Raw genomic sequence first — 14,640 nt, 5'->3', positions numbered from 1 at the left:
GCTGGGATTACAGGCTTGAGCCACCGCGCCCGGCCAATCTGACTTTTTTTTTTGAGATGGAATCTCCCTCTGTTGCCCAGGCTAGAGTACAGTGATGCAAGCTCGGCTTACTGCAACCTCCACCCTGCTAGGTTCAAGTGATTCTTGTGTGTCAGCCTCCTGAGTAGCTAGGATTACAGGTGCACACCACCAGGCCCAGCTAATTTTTGTATTTTTAGTACAGACAGTATTTCGCCATGTTGGCCAGGCTGGTTTCAAACTCCTGACCTCAGGTGATCTGCCCGCCTTGGCCTCCGAAAGTGCTGGGATTTCAGGTGTGAGCTACCGCACCTGCCTTTGACTTTTTAATAAAATAGAAAAAGAATCTGAGTTTAATAGAATTCAGAGTAATAGCTTAGGTCTAGCTACAGAGTCAGGCCCTGGCAGTAGTGACTACTAATTTCTGAAACAGGCTCAGAAATAAAAAGGTAACACTTATGACTCCTGGGCCTTGAAAGGGAGAGTGGACTTTCAGGTGAGGCCTAAGAGGCAGGAAGGCTCTTCAAGTCGCTTCTCTGCGAGTTGGGGCTCGAGCTGAGCTGTGTGGCCTGGAGCCTGTGTTGGTGTCTGGCTCCTCTGCCTGGGGCACTGGCAACAGTCCTGGCTGCGAGGGCACCTCTGAGGGCAGGGAGGCCAGGATGACTCCGCTTGCTCCCACCTGTCCTCCTAGAATCTTCTGCCTGTTCCTCAGCCCTCTTCCTTAGATACACAGATCCTTTCTAAGTATGGATCTGGAAGTCGGGGGCCAGAATCATGCTTTTTTCCCCACTCCCACCCTAGGCGTATGAGAGATGGGGTTGGGACTGGGACTATTCTTGCCTCCTGTGGAGACTGAAGTTCTCTGAAGGCAGGAGCTTCCCCTCTCCCTGCTGGAGGAGCACAAAGGGCCTGAGTGCAAGGGAGGGAATATGGGCTTAGAAAACCCAGAACATACCTCTTTCTGCAGTGCAGCCACATACTTGGCATCTGAGTTCTTCTGTCCTCCTCTCCCATCCTAAGGAAGACAAATGGCACTCTTGGTGGAACAGGCCTTCCCACTCTGGGGTTTCTGCAAGATTCCTTGCAGAACCTCATCACAAACTTAGGGGCCTGGGCAAGGGCTATGGGCCAGAAGCATCTGAACTCAGACTGGACCTCTATGGGGCAGCAGGCCCTGGGGCAAGGAGAGGCCCCACACCAGCAAAATGGGCAACACCATGGAGACCTGATGCAAAACATCCAAAAGGCCTGGATGGCATTTGCTTCTCTGAGGCATGTTTTAATTTAACAGAAGTACACCATGTATCTGCTTTGTGCTAGCCCTGGGCTGTGAGCTAAGGATATAGAGAGGAAGACATGGTGCCTGCCCTTGAGAACTTTCATTAAAGGACAAGGGATGGAGAGCTAGTGCTCAGTCACCATAAACAGTGCCTCCCTGCCAGGCTGCAAGCCTGTGTCTGTTGGCAGGGATACCTCACCTAAACGAGTGCAGGTTTGGGGAGTCTTCCCCAAGCCTCTTACCCAAAAAAGGGACACTGGCTCCAGGAAAAACCATGGACCCTAAGCCTGTAAACTCAACACTGTAGAAAAGTCTAAGAGATCAAGCTGTGATCAAGCTCCTAGGCTCCTCAGGAGCTGGCAAGTACCACACAACCCCCATACACCAGGGATCCTGAGCAGAGCCCCATGAGCCCCACTCCTGGACCAGCCTATGGCACTGGTCTGGGAGTGCACAAATCTGAGTCCCTCAGAAGGCAGGGCCACTAGCCCTGATGCCACCCCAACCCCCACCCCAACGTTGGGCCTCCTTCTCAGGGCAGGGACGGACTGAGCTGTGCCGAGCAGGGCAGAACGCAGTCAGGAGGGGCCCTCTGGATTAGCTGAAGTGCTGTTGGCCTGGGATATGCAATGAGGAGGGCTGAGTTTCTGGTGGCTGGGGTTGGGCTCTCTAAGGCTGCAGTTGAGGAAAACGGGTAAACCTGCTGTGTGGGTGAAGAAGCCATGGCCTTGCTGATCTCCAGGGACCCTGCCTGGGCTGCACGCATGGCCTCCCTCTTCAGCTTTCTCCGTTCTCGCTCCACCTGCCAAGGTGCAAATAAGAAATCAGGGCTTGGCTTGGCTCTGTGGCTGGAGCAGAGCTGCCTTTCTCCAGAAGTGGCCAGTGCCTGTGCAGGTGTACGAGGGGACAGTAACCATGGGAAGAGAATTCCTGGCTGAGGAAAGCACAGCTAGGGCAGGCCTCAGTGCAAAGAAGTGCTCCTGAAGCAGAAGAGGCAGGGCTAGCCTCTCAGGCCTCTGGAGCAAATACCAGCAAACTTCTCCTGCAGTAAGTACTGTAGGCTTTGTGGGGCATAGCAGGGAAGCAGCCATGGACAATGCGTGGCTGTATTCCAATAAACTTAATTTTTAAGGCTGGGCGTGGTGGCTCACGCCTGTAATCCCAGCACTTTGGAAAGCTAAGGCAGGTGGATCACGAGGTCAGGAGTTCAAGACCAGCCTGGCCAACGTGGTGAAGTCCTGTCTCTACTAAAAAGACAAAAATTTGCCAGGCATGGTGGTGTGTGCCTGTAATCCCAGCTACTCAGGAGGCTGAGGCAGGAGGATTGCTTGAACCCGGGAGGTGGAGGCTGCAGTAAGTGGAGATCGCACCATTCCACTCCAGCTGTAGGAGACAGAGCAAGACTCCATCTTGGGGGAAAAAAAGCAAACTTAATTTTCAGAAACAGGCAGCAGGCTGAATTTCGCCCAAACTCTTGGGCTGTAGTTTACTGAGTCTATGCTCTGGGGGCCACACAGGAAGTGGAGATGCATGCCCACTGGACCAGAAGAGAGGTCACCTGCTCTAAGGTGCTCCGCAGCTGGACATTGTGGCGCTGCAGCCTGCTCCTGTCAATCTCCAGCCGGGCCACCGCTTGCTGCAGGTGTTCAAGCCTTTGTCTCCATGACTGCTTCTCCTCCATTCCAGCAGGACTAGGCTCAGCCTCTACTCCTGAGACCTGTGGGAAAGACCTGTGATTCTCACCTGGGCAGCCCCTAAGACAGGTAGGGAACAGACAGAGGACACACAGACCAATCTGGCAGGTCTAAGCTTCAGGAACCCAGTTCCCAAGGGAAGGGGACAAACCCCTGGACAGGAGCTCCCTGCTGGGCCATCTATTCCCCCAGAGCCCCCAGCTCACCTCTCCCAGATGCATGCCCTGCTCCCCTCTGGACCCCTGTTCTGCTGTGCTGGTTGCACCTGGGCTGTGTAGCCGCTCCTCCAGAGCCCGTCTGGTGAGCTCCAGTTCATCCTAGGGTACCGAGGTATGGAGCAAAATTATATCCAACCTCATATCCGGACCAACCCACCCTCCACAGAAACAGCAGTTCAATGTTCTCCTCAGGCTTTTGTCTTATTTTTCCTAGAGGCTCTGAGTCATTCTAGTACAGAACCTTCATTTTACAGATGGGTAAAACAAAGGAGCAGAGGGGCCTCTACTCAAGGATATGCAGTGAGCTAGCAAGGAAGCTAGGACCAGAGTTCCCAGCTCACTTCACATTTCCTAGAAGGCTGAGCAATGACTCAGGGCACTGATGTGCTGTGGGAAGAGCACGGACTCTGGAGTCACGCAGGGCTGGGTGCCATGTCACCACTCAGTGGCTCTATGACTCTGGTCAAAGCACAAGCTCTCCCCAAACCCCAATTTCCTCATGTATAAAATGACTATGTGCACATGGATCAAGCCCTTGAGTTAAGTCCCTTTGGGTAAGTGGGGAAGCCTCATGCTAGATACTTTCTAGGCGCCCTGTGGTTCATAAATGATAATGGTCAAGAAGAGATGAACAAGAGAAAACAAGTGTATGCATGTGGATGTGGATTGCCTGGGAGAGAGGAAGAGCTTGGTGATAGAAAGTCTGGGCTCTAGAGACAGATGACTCAGATCTCATTCCAGTCCTGCCATTTATGAGTTTGTTTTTTTTGAGACAGAGTCTCACTCTGTCGCCCAGGCTGGCGTACAGTGGCGTGATCTCAGCTCACTGCAACCTCCTCCTCCTAGGTTCAAGCGATTCTCCTGCCTCAGCCTCCTGAGCAGCTGGGATTACAGGCACGCACCATACACCCAGCTAATTTTTGTATTTTTAGTAGAGACAGGGTTTTGCCATGTTGCCCAGGCTAGTCTCAAACTCTTGGGCTGAAGTTATCCATCTGCCTCAGCCTCCCAGAGTGTTGGGATTACAGGCGTGAGCCACTGTGCCCGGCCATGACTTTGGACCAGTCCAAAGAAGACTTAACCTCTCTGAAATGCCATTCCTCAACTATAAAACGAGGACAGTAAGAGTTCCTATTTTTCAGGGTAGTTGTGGAAGAAACTGAGAGTAATAGTGCCTGGCATGTAAAACGCTTAAAAAAAATGGTCCCATGACAATGGAGGGCTGCATCTGACAGGCGTCCCTGTCTGTTTGGAGGGGGCAGTGGGTGAAGTGACTCTGACCCGAGTTATGTTGCTGAGTGAATACTGCTTAGTAACCCAAGAGTATGGGTGGGAAGTGCCCTCCTGCCCAATTACATACCTTACTTTTGCTGTGCCTGTAAGAATGGGCCTGAACATAGGAAAGGAGTTCCACTTAGTGCTTTCTTCCTAAGCAATTCATACATATCATCCCATGTCATACCACCAATGCCTATTTTACCAATGAGAAATCAAAGATCAGAGTGAAGGCATTCACCCAGGGTCACACAGCTGATAAGCCGCACTACTGTATTTCAAACCCTGGAACTGGACTCCAAAGTTCACAGATGGACCTCCTTCTCCTCATATTGCCCTTTGCCAAGAGCAGAGCTTTGTGAGTTTCCAGAAAGATCTCTCTAGGGGACTGTGTGTCTGGGGTTCTCTGGGGCTCAGTCAAGGGACCAGGATGTAGAGTCTATTTCCCTGGAAAACTGGACTGGGCGTCTCTTAGCACAGGAGATGATGCCTCTCTCTGTCGAGCCAACCTGGCTTTCCTTTTTGCCTGTTCTCTGCAGGTCTTGTCCTCAGTACAGGGGATACAAAGGTGACTAAGACACGGTGCTTGACCTTGAGGTTAAATATTACACCCTGAAGTCCTCTCCTAAGCCCACTTCCTCTCACTCAACATTCTACCTACATGAAACCCATTTGTTCTAACTGAAGCCAAAGTGTCTCTAGCTTCAACTCCATCCTTCAACTTCAGATCATTTTACTAAGCTGCCCACAGGCTCCTCCCTCCATTTCCAAACTGACCGCATCATTCCACTCCTCTTTCTCACATCTGCTTCTCTTCATCTTGGTGAACAGGGACCTGAGTGTGATCTTTGACTTCTTTCTGCCCTCTCTTTATTCCTCCCACCTCTTAGCCAATCAAGTCCTACCTCTCAGACCCACCCCCATGTCTCCATTCACACTTTCCATCTTAGGGCACGAGCTCTCCTCTGGACTTCCCAGTACAGCCTCCCAGTGGGTTTCCCCAGACCTGCTGTTGCTCCACACGGCAGCCTGAGCAATCTTTCTGAGCTGTATGTCTGATCACATCACTCCCCTGCCGCAAACACTTCATCTGCTTCCCACCACCCAGGTCCTCAGCATGACTTGTAAGCCCTGACAGGTGTGGCCCCTGCTGTCTTCCGGTCTCTTACCAAATCCTCCCTGTCCCATGCAACCTGAACCATCTACACAGATACATTTATTCTCGCCCTCTTTTCCTCTTCCCCCGAATGCTCCTCCCCAACCTGTGCTTGGCTAGTTCCTTACTGGTCCCTTCAGGTCTATTTTTTTTTTTTTTTTTTTTGAGAAGGAATCTCGCTTCTTTGCCCAGGCTGGAGTGCAATGGCACGATCTCAGCTCACTGCAACCTCCACCTCCTGAGTTCAAGCAATTCTCCTGCCTCAGCCTCCCAAGTAGCTGGGATTACAGGCACGTGCCAGCATGCCTGGCTAATTTTTGTATTTTCAGTAGAGACAGGGTTTCACCATGTTGGCCAGACTGGTCTCGGACTCCTGACCTCAAGTGATCTGCCCATCTTGGCCTCCCAAAGTGCTGGGATTACAGGCGTGAGCCACCGTGCCTGGCCCAGGTCTAATCTTAAACACAATTATTACCAGAAAGGCTTTCAGGACCCACTCCCAGGAAAGGGTGGGTATCCCTCCAGCATGCCTGGGGCATACTAAACTTCTGTGAGGCACCAACCACACTGCATTATCACTGTTTACCCGCTAGACTGCGAACTCTGTGAGGGCAGACTGTGGGGTCTTATCCTCTTTGTATCTTCCCTGACTAGCACAGTAGCCTGAATCCTACCAACGTTGAGGTGCTCATGATCTCAGATTTCTCATACCCCTGGGGTGCCACAGGGCCCAGGGTGGTGGGCAGTCCCTGAGCTCAGCCAGGCAGGGGTGTGTCCCCTGGCCCTTACTCCCCGTGGAGTGACTCACCTGCAGCCTTTGCTGTTCTGAGTCCCGCTCCAGGACAGAGGCTTGTAGGAACATGGCTACCTCCTGCAGACTGCTGACACTGGCCTTGGTCTGCACTAGGGACAGTGCCAAGTCCTGGGCCTTCTCCCTCCACTCAATCTCCCTGGCTTCTGTCTGTCTCAGGGCTGCCTGTAGCCGCTCCAGCTCCCGCTGCAGCCTGGGCTCTAAAGAATCAAGTTTTGGAGATTGTTCCTCCACTGGGGAGACTCTGTGGCTGTCGGGTAAGGCTTCCAGGTTGTTTCTTTGCTGGGTCTCCCTCAGCTCCAGGATCTCCTGTTCCTTTTGGGCTAGAGTCAGCTGTAGCTCCCTTAGATTCTGACGAAGGCCCCTTATCTCCTCCTCTTCTCTCTCGGGCCCTAGATTCTGCTTCTCTTGGATCATATTCTCTTGGACCCTCTGAGCCAGAGACTTCTCTAGCAGCTGCCCCTGTTCCTGCTGATGTCTCAGCTCTTCATCCCTCTGGGCAAGTGCCTGCTGCAGCTGCTGCACATCCTCCTGGTATCGGAGATCCTGGTCCTGGATCTCACCTTCTCGCGTCCTCAGGGCCTCTTCCAGCTGCTGAGTGTGTGCCTGGCAGGCATCCAGGGCGGCTTGCAGGGTGGCAGTGCTGGCCTCCAGACTGCGGCTCAATTCTGCCTGCTCAAGGAGATGCTGCTCTTTCCTCTGCAGGGCAGCATGAGCCTTGCCAAGGGCCTCCTGCAGAGCCTCAACCCGGGCCCGGGCAGCCTCCTCCTGATGCCGGGAGGACTGACTTTCTGCCCGCAGAGCTTCCAGCTCCTGGTCCCGTTCCTTGAGCACCGCCTGGACCTGTAGCCAGCTGTCCTGCAGGGCCCTGGTCTCCACCTCGTGCTCCTGTGCCTGCTCAGCACACTGCTGCTGGAGGGCCAACAGAGCTTTCTCCTGCTCCCGAGACTCAGCCCTGAGGTCTCCCAGCACCTCCTCCAGGGCCTGGACCCGCCGTCCCTCCACTGCCAGCTCTTCCTTGAGCCTTCGTGCCTGTTCCTTGTGGTCCTGAAGCTCTCCCTGACGCTCCTTCAGTGTCATATGGGCTTGCTCCAGAGCTCCCTGGAGGGCGTTTGCCTTTTCCTTCACACTCTCCTCCTGTCCCTGGGCCTGCTGCTGTTCTTGCTGCAGAGCCTCCAGTTGCTGGTCCCTCTGGGCTAGGGCTCTCTGGGCGTCATCCAGTTGATTCTGAAGTGACTGCTCCTTCAGCTCCCCTTGTTCCCTGGCTTCCTGCAATTGCTGCTGCAGGACCACTATCTCTTGCTCTCGCTGGGACAGGAGGAGGCTGGTCTCACCTACCTTCCTGTGCAGGCCCTGGAGCTGCTGCTCCAGCTGGTCCTTGAGCTCCTGGAGTTCATGGATATGCTCCTGCTGACATTCCACCTCCTTCTCCTTATCACGCAGGATCAGCTTCATGTGCTCTAGGCTCCCTCGTTGTGCTTTACTCGGGCCCTTCCCTTCCTCTGCCCGTTCCTGCATCAGCTGCCTCTGAGTGGCCAGCTCCCGGCCTCGCTCTCTCAAGGACAGCTTGATCTGTTCCAGGTCCTCCTCCAGGATCTTGGTCTGCCGGGTCCTCTGATCCTCGAGAACCTGAATCCTCTCCTTCTGCAGCATCAGCTCCTGGTCTCTTCTCTCGAGATCCTGAGTCAGATGCTCTTTCTGCCTCTGCAGCTCCTCAATCTGTTCTCGCTGAGACTTCACCTCCTGGTCCCTCTCCTGCAGCTCTCTTGCCAGAAGGGTGCTGTGGCTCTCCAGGTCATGGATCTGGCTGCTTTGAGCCTGCAGCTCTTGGCTCCTTTCTTCTAGGTCCAGTGTAAGGTGGGTCAAAGCCACTCTCTGGGTTTCCCTCTGGCCCTCCAGCTCCTTGATCAGTTTTTGCTGGCATTCCATCTTGTGATGGTTTTCCTCCAGTTCCAGGGCCAGGCATTCCAGAGTAACCAACTGCTTTTTCAGATCCTGAACCTGTCCTCTCTGGGACTCAATCATTTGGTCTTTCTTCTCAAGTTCTAGAAGCTGATGCTCCAAGACACTCCTCTGAGTCTCCCGATCCTTCTCGAGCTCTCTGATCTGCTCCCTCTGCACAGTTAGCTTCTGCTCTCGCTCCTGGACGGCCATAGGCAGATGCTCTAAAACAGACCTACACTTCTCTAGCTCCTGAATCTGTTCTTGCTGCAGATCTACCTCTTGGTTCCTCTTCTTCAGGTCTAGAGACAGCAATTCCAAAGCAGCCTTCTGCATTTCCCGTTGCTTCTCCAGTTCCTGGATTTGTCCCTGCAGAGTCTCCACCTCCCCTTCTCTTTCAGCTAGGGTCTGGGTCAGGAGGGCCAAATTCTCTTGCAGAGCCTTTCCTTGGGCCACCTTCAGCTCACCCTGCTCTTGCAGAGCCTGGGCTCTCTCACGCTCACTCTCCACCTCCTCATTTTTCAGCTTCAGTGCTGAGCGAGCCGTTCTCAGGTCTTCTTCCAGGACGCCAGCAGCACTTGCCTGAGCCCTGGCTTCTGCGACAGCTGCTTGCAGGTGTTCCACCTGGGCTGTCAGGTTCTCCTTGGCTGCCTGAAGTAACTCTCGCTCACCCTAGAAGACAAGATGAAAAGCCACTTTAAACTACACTTCCCTGCTACTGTCACCCCAACACTGGCCCTTTTCTTTCTTATTTTGTGGCACTAGCAGTGACAAGGACTTGGGCAAAAAAGTGGTAGTATATTCCAGTTAATCTGATATTGTAAAAGAGCATCCCTACTACCTCCCAGGACTCTGCTATGCCCAGGGCAGACTCTGGTCCTTCAGGACAAGGGGCAAAAATATCAACCTCAAATTCAGAAAAAGCAACTGAAGGAGGATTAACTGGAACCTTAATAATGGCCCCCAGGGACATGGAGACAGCCAGAGGAACTGATAGACTTGCTGAAGGAAGTGGGACACATGACCACAGGCCAAGGTGGGCCCAAGGGACTACTCCTGAGGCAAACTCCTCCCTGAAACCAGTAACACTTTACCTGGGCTTCCATTCGCTGTAGCTCTGCTCTCCGCAGGCGACTCTGTAAGGATGCCATAGTTTCATGTAGTTCCATCAGCTCAGATTCTAGGGAGTTCTGCTTTCCTTCCCACTTGGATTTCTCTTTGAGAAGAGGAGAGGAGACGTAGTGGAGTAAGACCCATGTTTGGGGTGGGGGAAAAGAGGGATATAGATGCAGATGGAGGATGGGGAACAGATTCAAAGGGGAGGAAGGCCAAGGAGAGAATTCTATCCAGTGTCCTAGAGACATCAACCATCTGCCAGCTGCTTCTATTTGCCTGGCAGTACTCCCTGCTGCTGCCAGCCCCAGCATTGCCTGGTAATCATCCCAATACGTCCTCATCCTCATCACAGAGAGCCTTGGCCCTCAATTCCAGACAGGGTTGAGCCAGATGACACTGGAGGTCCCTTCTAGCCCCCAATCCTATAATTGTGCAGGAGCTCCTAGAGACCTGGGTGGCTCTGCTGACTGCCCACCATTTCTGCAGCAGGCGTTGGAATCTCACTATTTTTGTGGCTCTCAGGGAACCCTCAAACGGTCTCAAAAAAGGCCAAGACCCAAGTTGTCCTCTTCTCTTTTTTCTTTTTTTGAGATGGAGTCTTGCTCTGTCGCCCAGGCTGGAATGCAGTGGCACAATCTCGGCTCACTGCAACCTCCACCTCCCGGGTTCAAGTGATTCTCCTGCCTCAGCCTCCCACCACCATGCCTGGCTAACTCTTCTCTTTTACAGTAGAAACTTGAGCTTCAAGACCCTTCCTCTACTGTCCTTTGTAAGGAGTCATGACATTTTCCAGTCCTTGGCTGGCACATGGATATGTCCTCCCCGGATCCCCTCTCCTTGCTTTCTCCCAAATAAGCTCATAATCCCTCAGTGACCAAAGGCTAACTTGGAGGACACAGTTGAAGATGATAAAAATAAGTAACATGGATGACAAAAGATGCAGAGTTTTATAATGTTCTTATAGTCCTGGCCCTGAGTCTCCAATTTTTTTTTTTTATTTTTAAATCTACAGAGACAGGGCCAAGCATGGTAGCTCACGCCTGTAACCCCAGCACTTTGGGAGGCCGAGGTGGGCGGATCATGAGGTCAGGAGTTCAAGACCAGCCTGACCAACATGATGAAACCTTGTCTCTACTAAAAATACATAAATTAGCCGGGCGTGGTGGCAGATGTCTGTAATCCCAGCTATTTGGGAGGCTGAGGCAGGAGAATTGCTTGAACCTGGGAGGCGGAGGTTGCAGTGAGCTGAGATCACACCACTGCACTCCAGCCTGGGTGACAGAGCAAGACTCCATCTCAAAAAAAAAAAAAAAAAAAATCTAGAGACAGAAAATGGAAGCCCAGCCATTTCCTCCTTTCAGTTCACCAAATCTGTTCCTCCTAATCTCTTCTTCCAGGATGGGCCTCAAAGGCCAAGCAAAGTAGAAGAAAAAATAGTTCAAGGGGGTCAGCACTCCTTTGGAAGTGCCTCTAGATATCATCTCACAGTTCTGGGTAAATAATGGAGTGCAGCTGGGCACGGTGGCTCACACCTGTAATCCCAGCACCTTGGGAGGTCGAGGCAGGCGGATCACTTGAGGCCAGGAGTTCAAGACCAGCCTGGTCAACATGGTGAAACCCCGTCTTTACTAAAAATACAAAAAAATTAGCCAGGCTTGGTGGCGCGTGCCTGTAATCCTAGCTACTTGGAAGGCAGAGGTAGAAGTGACATTGCACTCTAGCCTGGGTGACAGAGTGAGATGCCATCTCAAAAATAAAATAAAATAAAAATAAACAGAGTAGCTGCTAGGCCTGTGCCTGCCACTTCTGGGCTCCCCACCTATCCCTTCTCCTCCCTCTAAATCTCCCTGCCTGTCTTGAGTTTCTCACCTTCCTGATTCTGGGAGAGCTGTCTCTGCAGATCCTGCAACTCTGTGTGGACCTGGCTCTTCTCAGCCTCAGTATCAGTTAGACGCTCTTCCAGTTTCTGGACCTGATCCCTCAGAACATCCTGGGAAAGGAAGGGCATGGCTAAACATGAGTTCCTCATCTTCCACAAAGCAATGCAGGGCTCAAGCTCCCTCCTCATTCTCAGCCTCTGTGGTGGGCTGCCATTGTGGACCTACTCCCAGATTGCTGGGTTACTTCCTCTGAACACATGTGCATTTAGCTCCCTGAAGTGATGACAGGCTCTGTTCCACTTGGATGGAGTGAGAATGCCCTTCTGACCTGTCTATCTCTTTTGAAACAGAGCTCCTGCTCAAAGGTAGCCCAGGGGTCACACCTTCCCTCTCAACACTCCTACTTCAAAGCTTAGCCCAAAGGTCATCTTTTCTTTCCTTCTGACCCTTCCCAAATCAGGATGAATTGCCCCTTCCTCCTAGTTCCAACAGTACATCACTTGCATCTGTTACTGATCCAATTAATTCTCTCAGTTCTACTTTCCAGTAGAATGCAGTTTGGTTCCTCCACCATGTCACAAGCCTTCTTTAGGCAGAGATCAGGTCTTTCTCCCTTCTGTATCCCCAGCTCAGAGTGGCTGACATATGGATGGCGCACTCAATTTGTATTGATTGATAGGTTCACTGTGAGGTGGAATTTATGAGATCTTTCAGACCTAGGCCTTGAACGTGCCTATAAATGCCAACCTCAAATCTCAGTGGTCATCAATTTCTAGGGTTTCTCTTGGAAGTCTAGGTACCAAGAATACATTCACAGCTGAGTGGAAAACGATGCAAAACAATACCACACACCACACATCTGCCCAGGTTTTTTCTTTTTTTTTTTTTTCCTAAGATGGAGTTTCACTTTTGTTACCCAGCCTGGAGTGCAATGGCACAATCTTGGCTCACTGCAACCTCCACCTCCCAGGTTCAAGTGATTCTCCTCCTCAGCCTCCAAAGTAGCTGGGATTATTACAGGCGCCCATCACCACCCCTGGCTAATTTTTGTATTTTTAGTAGAGATGGGGTTTCACCATGTTGGCCAGGCTGATTTTGAACTCCTGACCTCAGGTGATCCATATGTCTCAGCCTCCCAAAGCACGGGATTGCAGGCGTGAGCCACAGTGCCTGGCCTACCCAGGGTTTTTTGGTTTACAGGGCTCATTCAAGATCCTCACTCATCTAATCCTCAAAACCCTGAGCAGGCACTATCTGCCCTACTCTGCAAGGGAAAACAAGGCCCAGGAACTCCAAATGCTTCATTTGTAGTTGCCAGGGGGTAAGTGATAGAGGTGAAACTCATCCCAACTTGATCTCAGGAATAAAATAGGTCAAACTGCTTCATACATCTTTGCCTCATGCTTTTCGAGGGATGTAGAGTTCAGGAAAGGGGAGCAGAGAAACATACCCGGGTCTGTTGAGTCTTCCACAGGTCTTGATGAAGCTTGTGGAGGGCAGATGCTACTGCCTCAGCGGAGAGAGCAGTCAGCAGGGGCCCTCTCTTCAAGAGGCTCCTAGCTCCATTCTGGTCTGAAAAAAAGAGGAAAACCTCCTCACCTAGCTGCCACTATGAAAAGAAACAGCCAGACCTCCCCAAACACAGCCCTGGCCTTCCCATTGGTCCCTCCTCTCCGCAAAGAACCTCTTCTCAGCAGTTCGCTCATCACATATTTTCTCCTTAAGTATGGGCCAGGCACTATGGTGGGTGCTAGACAACGCCAGCTATCGCTTATTACACACTTAATAAGTGCCAGGAACCGTGTAAGCGATTCACATCTGCAACCTCATGACTCCTTGATGAAATTATAAGGTAAGTACTTTTAACATCCTCATTTTGTAGTTGAGGAAAATCAAGCTCAGAGAGGATAGGTGACTTGCCCAAGGACACATGGCTAGCAAACAGTAGAGCTGGGGCTTAAACTCAGAATTAATTCCCAAGTGTGTAATCTTAACCCCGAAGCAATATGGCCTAACAAATAGCATTCCTCTCTCTTTCCCCTGGGAGCCAGGCCTGGCTTTGGCCCAAAGGACCTAGTTCTGGAGTGGCTGTCTCACCTGGCTCAAGGCCCCAGAGGGAAGGAGCAGAGTCTCCCCCACCACTCAGTTCAGGCCTGCTCTCACAAACAGACCCCAGGGCCTGCTGCAGGACAGAGTAGAGGCTAGCCAGCTGGGCCTGGGCCTGGTTCCCGGGCTGCTGCTCCGTGGCCAGTGCTTCTAGCTGGCTCTCTGTGCTGCGCAGTCGCAGCTGTAGTTGGGCTGCCTTGGCTTCCTGGGCCCACAAGGAAGCTCGCAGCTGCTGCTCCGTGATACGAGATGCCCCCAGCTCCTCCAGCAGCTGTGTTTCCTGGGCCAGAAAGTCAGCCTCCTTTTCCTTCACCTCTTGCCTTAGTAATTCCATCTGCCAAGGAGGAATTGTACATACTATAAGCAGGAAGTGGATATCCTCTCCTCAGGCCTTCCCAGGCCAGACCCCACTCAATCCTTTTACAAACTCTGATCAGGGCTGGGAGGATTTCAGCTCAGCTCTCAGGTAGGTAGAGGGGCTCTGAAATGAGTGTTACCCTAGATCTAACACCTGGCTGCCTGCCGACTACTGAACACCTGGGCCCAAGCTGCTATGCTAATGGGTTACAGCCCTGGCTCTCTGGCTTGCTGGCTCCCTGCTAAGATCAGAACTCTGCCATGAAACCCCGACACTGCGCCTAGTAAGACCAGTCACAATAATATAGCTACCATGTACTGAATGCTTATTGTGTTCCTGACACTTTATATACTCCTATAATGGTTATAGGAATTAGGAACAAGAATTATCACCCTTGTTTTATCGATGAAGAAGCTGATGTTCACACAATTAGAAAGTGGTACAACTTACATTCAAACTCAAGACTGTTGAACAGCCAAACCTGTGTGCCCTTAACCCCTGCAATCCACCATCTGGCTCTTCCTTCCCTCCTAGATCCATCTTTCCTCTGTATACATCTGGGGTTCTGATGTGGGCAGACTGAGTACCTGGAAGTCTTGCTGCTGCCTGCCTGATCTGGAGTATTTCTGGTTGCTCATTCTCCCTGCTACATCTTGCCAACCAGACCCAGCACAGTTGGAAGTGGCTGTGCTGGAACCAGGCCTGTGTGGGCTCCATCCTTGTGTGCACTTTGCTCTGGGCTGTCAGGTTTACAGGAGCCATGCCCATCTCTGGGTCAGGTTCCCAAG

General features: G+C 51.9%; 1 protein-coding gene across 46 annotated transcripts in view; it reads right to left on the bottom strand.

Annotated features, from left to right (window-relative positions):
• The window catches only part of CEP250 (centrosomal protein 250), a 78,844-nt gene that overhangs the window by 18,851 nt on the left and 45,353 nt on the right, over positions 1 to 14,640 (bottom strand). For 36 of the 46 annotated variants that reach the window (XM_028828360.2, XM_077951599.1, XM_077951605.1 and 33 more), the window contains 9 exons: positions 13,486 to 13,828; positions 12,839 to 12,960; positions 11,378 to 11,498; positions 9,487 to 9,608; positions 6,449 to 9,064; positions 3,198 to 3,308; positions 2,856 to 3,014; positions 1,998 to 2,099; positions 974 to 1,033 (listed from right to left, as the gene is read on the bottom strand). In XM_028828360.2, coding sequence (XP_028684193.2) covers positions 974 to 1,033; positions 1,998 to 2,099; positions 2,856 to 3,014; positions 3,198 to 3,308; positions 6,449 to 9,064; positions 9,487 to 9,608; positions 11,378 to 11,498; positions 12,839 to 12,960; positions 13,486 to 13,828 — 3,756 coding nt within the window. Of the gene's footprint in view, positions 1 to 973; positions 1,034 to 1,997; positions 2,100 to 2,855; positions 3,015 to 3,197; positions 3,309 to 4,569; positions 4,681 to 6,448; positions 9,065 to 9,486; positions 9,609 to 11,377; positions 11,499 to 12,838; positions 12,961 to 13,485; positions 13,829 to 14,640 lie in introns of all 46 variants that reach the window. The other 10 variants (XM_077951616.1, XM_028828362.2, XM_077951628.1 and 7 more) reach the window with 3 other exon arrangements.

This window comes from Macaca mulatta, chromosome 10, assembly GCF_049350105.2.
Source record: "Macaca mulatta isolate MMU2019108-1 chromosome 10, T2T-MMU8v2.0, whole genome shotgun sequence".
Lineage (NCBI taxonomy): Eukaryota > Metazoa > Chordata > Mammalia > Primates > Cercopithecidae > Macaca > Macaca mulatta.
This window is presented reverse-complemented; position numbering and strand designations above follow the sequence as displayed.